The following is a 9,381-nucleotide window of genomic DNA, read 5'->3' as shown; positions in this document are numbered from 1 at the left end:
CATGTTGACCATTTGAATAAGAAATTAGGGCTGCAAATTCTTGAAATTTGCATAAAATGCTCTAATGCAAATAAAAAAAAAACATTTTCTGCTGATTGGTATAATGTTTGATGTGATAAGGTTTGACAGAAACAAGGTTATTTGCATGTATTTGCATTTGTTGCAGTTTTATTAGGCGCTTATGTTAAAGTTGTCCTGACCTTACATTGTGACCCCACAGCTGTTCACTACTCCTCCCTCAGTTAGGAAACAGTTTGTTTTTAATTCCCATAACAGCAGATGGAATCGTGCAGCACAGGCTCGCATTTTCCTTGGCAGGAATTTTAATGAATGTGCTTAGAATATTTAACATGACTTGGGTGGAAAACCGGTGTGCTATTTGAGCTGTCAGAGATGTCGTTTCCTGTTTGAGTTGGAATTGAGGTTATGTATTTGACTAGTCATTGAGTGTGTTCTGTGTTTGAGTAGTCATTGAGATTGTTCTGTGTTTTAGTAGTCATTGAGATTGTTCTGTGTTTGAGTAGTCATTGAGATTGTTCTGTGTTTGAATAGTCATTGAGATTGTTCTGTGTTTGAGTCGTCATTGAGCTTGTTCCTGTTTGACCTGTCCGAGAAGTCGTTGTTCTGTGTAGGGTCATGGAGCATGTCTGTCATTGGTTCCTCAGCTAAGGAGACGGAGGGCATGTACCCAGCCACGGAGAAGGAGGCCATTAGGAACCACATCGCCTACATCTGCCGCAAACAGCACTGCGCGGACACCCTGGTGCTCTACCTCAACAGTCCCACCTGGAACGACGGAACCATGCTGCTCTGGGACAGGAACCACAACGGCATTGTGAGTACCTGGGCTTTCTCCACCTGGACACACCTGTGGCTCCTATACGTTTATATCTACTCATCCATCCATCTATCTATCCATTCCTCTAAGTATAAGTATATATACTCTTCCCGTGAGGGAAATTTGGTCTCTGCATTTATCCCAATCCGTGAATTAGTGAAACACACTCAGCACACAGTGAACACACAGTGAGGTGAAGCACACACACACACTAATCCCTGCTACAGCGGCGCTCGGGGAGCAGTGAGGGGTTAGGTGCCTTGCTCAAGGGCACTTCAGCCGTTCCCACTGGTCGGAGCTCGAACCGGCAACCCTCCGGTTACAGGTCCGGAGTGCTAATCTAGATAGATAGTATTGATGCATCTATTTGGCTGTCTATTTATGTCTGTCTTCCTTGTTCCAAATCTTCCCTCTTTACAACAGTATAACTTATCTGTCTGTCTGTCAGACAACATCTATTGATGTATTACCTCGAAAGCAGTTATTTCCTGGACAGAAGCCAGGAACCCCCCTCACACACACACACACACACACACCAGACACCCTTTCCATGGCCCCATGCCTGAGAGTGAGTGAGGGAAATAAACAAATAAAACTAGCAGGAGCAGAGGAACAGGATGTGTGTGTGTGTCTGTGTGTGTGTGTGTGTGTGTGTGTGTGTGTGTGTGTGTGTGTGTGTGTGTGTGTGTAAATGCTCTGCTGCACGGGCAGATCAATAGCCTGGTGTCCAGGAATGTCGTAACGATCATCTTATCTTCCTGCCGCTAATGGCTCCCGCATGTCCGCGCGTAAATCAGCCTCTCTGCCCGCTTCAAAGCCCGCAGTCTCGCCCGCCTACACGCCTGCCCACCGGACGGGTGGATGTACCAATCAAAGGAGAAACGCAGGCAGGCGCAGGATGCACCAGACGTGGACTAAAGAGAGCCTCCATCTAGTTTTACTACCCCCCTCAGCAGACACGGGCAAAAAGAGAGGCAAAGGCAGAAAGGCAGGGGCAGGAGGAGAGGTAGCGGTAAGGGCAGGGGCAGGAGGAGAGGTAGGGGTAAGGACAGGGGCAGGAGGAGATGTAGTGGTAGGGGCAGGAGGAGTTGTAGGAGCAGGGGCAGGAGGAGAGGTAGGGGTAAGGACAGGTGTAGGGGCCGGAGGAGATGTAGTGGTAGGGGTAGGAAGAGTTGTAGGAGCAGGGGCAAGAGGGTGTGTTAGGGGCAGAAAGGATCCAAGCTCAGCATCTGGGGGCTGGAGGGGCAGGGCAGTCATTTGGTTTCCAGAACAAACAAGCTGCACTGACAAACACCATCTCAGTGATAAAAACCACTGCAGCCGTACAGCTTTAAACAAGTACACAGAATTGCACATCTGAGAGAGGTTCTCTTTCTCTAAAAGAGGACAGCATTTTACAGATGTGAAACCCAACCCCTGGGCCTGCACCCAATCCCGCTGAAACTAAACTGGCGAATGTGTCCTGCTGGACAGGATAAGGGTTCTCTGTGTGCTGAAACTAAACGGGCGAATGTGTCCTGCTGGACAGGATAAGGGTTCTCTGTGTGCTGAAACTAAACGGGCGAATGTGTCCTGCTGGACAGGATAAGGGTTCTCTGTGTGCTGAAACTAAACGGGCGAATGTGTCCTGCTGGACAGGATAAGGGTTCTCTGTGTGCTGAAACTAAACGGGCGAATGTGTCCTGCTGGACAGGATAAGGGTTCTCTGTGTGCTGCCTCGCAGACGGACGGCACCAGGAGCACAACTGAAGCGCTCCTTTCGCGGAGAGAAAAAATCGTTTAAAAGGACTGGTCTCATTCTTTTGAACATGAGCGGCGCTATCACATCTGGTGTAGGCAATTCCATTGATTATAATGGAAGATTGTTGTAGCATACACTCAGAGAATGGAACGTTTAAGTTATGTGCCCGTCATCGCCTGTCAGTTAGAATACCGGAGGTCTCAGTCAGGACACACTGCGTTTTAAATACTGCAGGTCTCACCCAGGTCTCACTCAGGTCTCACCCAGGACACACTGCGTTTTGAATACCGGAGATCTCAGCCAGGTCTCACCCAGGACACACTGCGTTTTGAATACCGGAGATCTCAGCCAGGTCTCACCCAGGACACACTGCATTTTGAATACTGGAGGTCTCACTCAGGTCTCACTCAGGTCTCACCCGGGACACACTGCGTTTTGAATACCGGAGGTCTCAGTCAGGACACACTGTGTTTTGTTTGTGACTCCTCATCTATATCTCTATTTGTCACCTGGAACAAATCTCCTTAGATACACTCTCCGTCTGTCTGACTTTTATATTGAGCATGTATGTAGCCTCTATAGTGAAGGATTAAATCATTGACATTCGACAATGATATGATGACAGACATCCTCCTGAAGCTTGCCATAATAAAACCAACATTTAAAGTCCCTCAGATGTAAAACCTCTGGTCACAGACCTCAACCCTCCCCCTCCCCCAAACACACACACACACACACACACACACACACACACACACACACACACACACACACACACACACACACACACACACACAAATCCTCCTTTTCATCTGTGTGGTCTGCTGGCCATTATTCCCTCCATTTTAATCATGCCTTTTAAAAGGGCCCTCATCTCAGCTGCCAGTCCCAAACCCGACCCCACAGAACCCCCAAATCCCCACCTCACAGGCCCCAATGGAGGTGAATAATCCTGGGAGCATATGTCACAGGAAGGCTGTGTGTGTGTGTGTGTGTGTGTGTGTGTGTGTGTGTGTGTGTGTGTGTGTGTGTGTGTGTGTGTGTGTGTGCTGGCAGGTTGGGCAGTGAATGCCCCTCTGCTCATCCAAACAAAATGGAGAAGCCGAATCTCTGGGGACCAGGAGAACCTGATCTCTCTCTCTCACACACACACACACACATACACACACAGAACAATGGAGAGGATTGGTTGGGTGGGAGAGATGGTGTGTGTGGTCATGGGATGGGTCTGATTGTCTGTGTGTGTGTCTGTGTGTGTGGGAGCAAGTCAGGGAAAGAGTGTATGTGGTGAAGATAGTTTTCATGCTTAAAGATGTGAGTGTGGGTGTTCAAATGTGTGTGTGTGTGTGTATGTGTGTGTTCATGTGGCATGGGCTGGGACTACAGTAGAGAAAAATGAATAGGGACAGGGGACCACACAAGATCAGGACCACCACCAGACAGAGAGACAACCAGTACGCAATATCATCTTACAACACACACACACACACGCACACACACACACACACACACACACACACACACAGTCACACACACACACACACACACACACACACACACACACACACACACGCACAGTCACACATAGACACAGACACACACACATAGACACACACACACACACATAGACACAGACACACACAACCTGCCGCCACCACCTCTTCACAATCTGGCAACCCCCACTGGCTCTTCGGCCGTTACAGTAGTTATTAGCTTACAGTGTCGTCTTGACTCTGCTAACAGGAAGTCAGTGGTGTGTGTGTGTGTGTGTGTGTGTGTGTGTGTGTGTGTGTTGAGGTCAGAGGAGGCTCCAGGGTGGCTCAACCCCTCAGGCTGTGTGTGAGTATTTGTGTGTGTGTGTGTGTCTGTTTGTGTGTGTGTGAGTGAGAGAGAGAGAGTGTGTGTGTGTGTATGCTCCTGTGTGGTGGGGCTCTAAATACTCTGCTAGGCTAATTGGGACAATTTATGTTTTATGGTAAACCATAAGACAGAAATAATAGGCCAGAACATATGCCAGGGTGAACCAGGATTAAATATAGCTCCATAGCAACAATTACGGTAATCTCAGAGGGGTCTGCTGGTTACACTGCTTCTGTCTAGTGCTTCCACAAACCCCATCTCTCTCTAAAAACACAAAAACATTCCCAAACTCACGGTTTCCCTCTTAATTCATGGTTTTTAAGTAACATGTTTCAGATTTAAATTGCATGCGGGATTACCGGTACATTACATTTAGACTTTACACCCCACGGAAAACTCAATGGGAATTTTTATCCCGGAATACAGTTGTACACGTTTGAGATCCCCTCACTGACTTTCTCGCCAACACTGCGCTGTAATGAAGGACTGTGTGGATGTTAGCCTTGTAATGAAAGCCAACAGAACTACTGTGGGCTACCTATCAACTCTGTAGGCTCTCTCCCGTAGACGTTAAAACTTAACTTATGTGAATTAATAGTAGAGCAGAGCAAATGGAAGACAACCAGAGAATGACTCGGTGAATGAATGAAATTTGCAGGGTGCGGCTAAGCAAATAAAGTGAAACAGATAGGGCAGTATCATAAATCGTCGTAAAACAGGATTAACATCTGCACGTATGTGCAGAAAGGATGAGGCAGGCGACGCATATCGGGTACCCGCAGGCTGCATAATATCCAAGTGATGGTTCAATAGCAATTGATCATTTTATGATAAAAGCCTCAAATTTGGTGGAGAAACTCACAACTATGGATTTTATTAGGTGGAAAAAGGTTGAAAACAAGATCGTAAGGTGTCTCTCTACCCCCTCCCCTCTCAAATTCAAATTCAAATTCAAAGGGGCTTTATTAGCATGACTGTTTGTTACAGTGTTGCCAAAGCTAGTGTTACAAATAACACAGTAGTATCACAAGGAAAAGAAGACAGAGATACAGCATACAATGTATAAACATGTGAGCACAACACAGACAGTAGTAGAAATAGTACTAGAATGATAGGTAGGGGTGGGTGAGTGTGTGTGTGTGTGTGTGTGTGTGAGAGAGAGAGAGAGAGAGAGCGCGTCTGTGTGTGTGTGTGTGTGTGCGTGCGCACATGTGAGAACATATGCTTGTGTGCATACTGTATGTGTCTGTTTGACATTAGGTTTACTTAAGTCATATCCCTCTGGTTGTGACATTTTAAGACATATTGTGCTGCCAGGGCAGCAGTGGGCCCTTCACCAAGAAGTATGGCCATTTTATCATTGTCTTCAATGTCTATACAATTTGGTATGGTTTGCTGTAAGTTTATGAAAAAGGTCTGTCTTAACATGTCATATTTTTCGCAGTGAAGAAGAAAGTGCTCCTCTGTCTCAACCTTCTCTGCCTGACAGTGACCACATATCTTTCTCTCTCTCTCTCTCTCTCTCCCTCTTCTCAGGCGGAGCTGAAGGAGCGCTACTCGGTGGGCGAGCTGCTGGCGGACCTGGCAGGGTGCCGTGCACAGCGTGTGCTGCTGTTCGTGGAGCAGAGCTACAGCGGCGCCTTGAGCAAACGGCTGCGCAGTTCCAGGAAGCACCAGAATGTGGCGCTGCTGAGCGCACTGCCCTGGGTGGCCGCTGCACAGGCCTGGGCCTCCCTGCTGCCCTCACAGTGCCTCAGAGACCACCTCACCAAGGTACCCATACAGGTGTTTAAATATGACCACCTCACCAAGGTACCCATACAGGTGTTTAAATATGACCACCTCACCAAGGTACCCATACAGGTGTTTAAATATGACCACCTCACCAAGGTACCATTACAGGTGTTTAAATATGACCACCTCACCAAGGTACCATTACAGGTGTTTAAATATGACCACCTCACCAAGGTACCATTACAGGTGTTTAAATATGACCACCTCACCAAGGTACCATTACAGGTGTTTAAATATGACCACCTCACCAAGGTACCCATACAGGTGTTTACATATGACCACCTCACCAAGGTACTATTACAGGTGTTTAAATATGACCACCTCACCAAGGTACCATTACAGGTGTTTAAATATGACCACCTCACCAAGGTACCCATTAGGTTTTGGTTCAATCTGATTGTCTGATTCTATGTGTGTACCAGTGTCTCATAGGCCACTTCACCAAGGTAGGGGACACGGGTTACTTGGGTCTGGGGTTGAATATGTATTTGGGTTTGAATGTACCCACCTCACCCTCAAAGTAGAGTACATGGCAGGAGCAGGAGTTAAATGTGTTTGGGTTCATTTAAAGCAACACCAAAGAGTTTTTTGTACCTTAAAATAATGTTTCCAAAATCGTTTCAGTGGTTCATCAACTCGTAACAGGGGGAACGGCAATTCTGCATTCGCTTCGCGGCCCTCTATCGGCTATAACCGCACTATGTAAGTTAGCCAGATCGGGTAGCGGATCTGTAGTTCGATGGAATGAGACATAAGAAACTACAAATTTGACTTTCATCTGATGTTGCAATACATCGTACTTTTATAAGTCATGCAAAATATTCTACCTTGTCTGTGGACATCATTATTTGCAAAGCCGGTGCTGGATAAACAAATAGCGTGCGTGCGACAGAGGGAAAGTTCTTTGGTGTTGCTTTAAATGTGTTTGAATGGGAATGTCCCTTGGTTAAATGTGTTTGGGTTAAAAAAGTGTGTTGTTTGAATCCAGGTTCAGGGCCGGGTAGAACAGGCTACATGTGTTTTGGGTTTGGGTGTGTTTTGGTTTGAATTTGTTTAGGTCAAAGGTGTTAGGTGTTTGGAAAACTATGTTTGGGTTTGAATGTGTTTGGGTTAAATATGTTTGGGTTGGGATGTGTTTGGGTTAAAAATGTTTCGGTTGGAATGTGTTTGGGTTAAAAATGTTTGGGTTGAAATGTGTTTGGGTTTGAACGTATTTGGTTCTGTCTCAATCGATTCTTCTGTCTTCCGCATTCTTTATTCCTCTCTTCCTTCTCCCCTCGTCTACACAACACCCGTGTTTCCCATCTCTCACTTCTTCTCCCCTCGTCTACACAACACCTGTGTTTCCCATCTCTCACTTCTTCTCCCCTCGTCTACACAACACCCGTGTTTCCCATCTCTCACTTCTTCTCCCCTCGTCTACACAACACCCGTGTTTCCCATCTCTCACTTCTTCTCCCCTCGTCTACACAACACCTGTGTTTCCCATCTCTCACTTCTTCTCCCCTCGTCTACACAACACCTGTGTTTCCCATCTCTCACTTCTTCACCAACACTTCTCTCTTTCCTCTTTCTCTCATTCTTTTTCCACTCTTTCTTCACACTTTCTTTGTTTCTCCTCTCTCTCTTTTCTTTATCTCCCCTCTGGACTAACCTTTTCTCTCATTCCCATCTCTCCTCTTTCCCCTGCTCTTCCTCCTCTCCTCTCTCTTTTCCTCCCCTCTGCACTCGCCCTTTCCCTCATTCCCATGTCTCCTCTTCTCTCTCTTTCTCCTGCTATCCTCCACTCCTCCACCCTTCCCCTCACCCCCCACCTCTCCTCTCTCCTGTCACCTGTCCTGCTGTAGAGTGCTGCGATGCCTCGTATGAGCGAGTGGACCCTGGGGCAGCTGAACGTCACCCTGGCGGGGGCTCCGTGCAACGCCACGCCCCCTCTCACGGACGCCGAGATGCGGAGAGAGTACATGGGCTGCCAGAACCTGCCCACCGCCCTCTGGCACCAGGGTCATCGCCGCGGCAACTGAGACCAGACCTGGATGCCTGATGATTAATACATGACACACGTGACACATCCACACACACACACACACACTCACATTTATTGACGTATTCAAACAAATGTCACATTTGAACTCATACAAACGTTGGCACATATACAAACAGAGAGATTATATACATTCATAGCATGTATGTAGTTTCACACGCACACATACACAGACAAGGCCATACACACACTACACACTCAGTGGCACATATCAAATCTTGACACACACACATACCACACCATATCACATTCCAAAACACACACACCAACAGCGACACACACACACACACAGTTCCTATCAGTTATGAAACTGTTTCTTCTCTTACGGCTTTCCTCTCTAGTCCCAGTCTTCCCTTTCCTATAAACATGTCTAGTTCTGGATTATAAAGGGACTTCTACAGCACTTCTAAGTCTATCCCCCTCCACACACACACACACCCCTACTCCACCCTAAAACTGACCCTCTCTAAAGCCACCAGCCTGGGGGAATGGGGGCACCAGAAGTTAGATGACCGTGTGCAGTAGGTGCTCTACCGAAACATCTTGCACTCACATGTACAGACAGGACAAACGCAGTGTAGCATCTTCCACTCACCTGTGCAGACAGGACAAACGCAGTGTAGCATCTTCCACTCACCTGTGCAGACAGGACAAACGCAGTTTAGCATCTTCCACTCACCTGTGCAGACAGGACAAACGCAGTGTAGCATCTTCCACTCAAGTGTTCCGTTAGTGTAGCGTCTGCTGCAACACTTAGCTTCCACCATAATGGAAATGGCTACACCAGACGTGATAGCGGTGTGTACATAAAAAAACAAAACAAAAAAAGTTATATGCCGCGAATGGAGCGCGTCAGTTGCAGGCCAGGTGTAGCCTGGGCCTAACACCACCACCCAGAGGGTAGAGATGGCCAAAAGACCATCTGCTGCCCCTGAGGGTAGATCCCTGCTCAGTGGGCTGGGGGATGTATCTGGCCCCTTGTCGCACACGGTCCGGTTTCCGTCTTGGTTCTGTAGTCAGGAACGCACTTCACCCAATCCACTTCAGGACGCAGCACCGTCCATCACGCTCACGGACCACAGGGCAGCAGGACACCACGGACAG

General features: G+C 47.5%; 1 protein-coding gene across 1 annotated transcript in view; it reads left to right on the top strand.

Moving 5' to 3' along the window:
- Window positions 1–9,381, top strand: part of LOC143100213 (uncharacterized) — a 24,634-nt gene extending 15,253 nt beyond the window's left edge. The window contains exons 5-7 of the mRNA XM_076263177.1: window positions 666–835; window positions 5,976–6,212; window positions 8,081–9,381. Of these exons, the coding sequence (XP_076119292.1) occupies window positions 666–835; window positions 5,976–6,212; window positions 8,081–8,257 (584 nt within the window). The 3' untranslated portion in view covers window positions 8,258–9,381. The remainder of the gene's footprint in view (window positions 1–665; window positions 836–5,975; window positions 6,213–8,080) is intronic.

The sequence above is a fragment of the Alosa pseudoharengus genome, unplaced genomic scaffold (assembly GCF_046254945.1).
Source record: "Alosa pseudoharengus isolate Yale_2024_CS ecotype anadromous, Long Island Sound unplaced genomic scaffold, YU_APseudo_1.1 YU_APseudo_1.1_scf_3, whole genome shotgun sequence".
Classification (NCBI taxonomy): Eukaryota; Metazoa; Chordata; class Actinopteri; order Clupeiformes; family Clupeidae; genus Alosa; species Alosa pseudoharengus.
The sequence above is the reverse complement of the archived record's forward strand: the minus strand, read 5'-3'. Positions and strand labels throughout refer to the sequence as shown.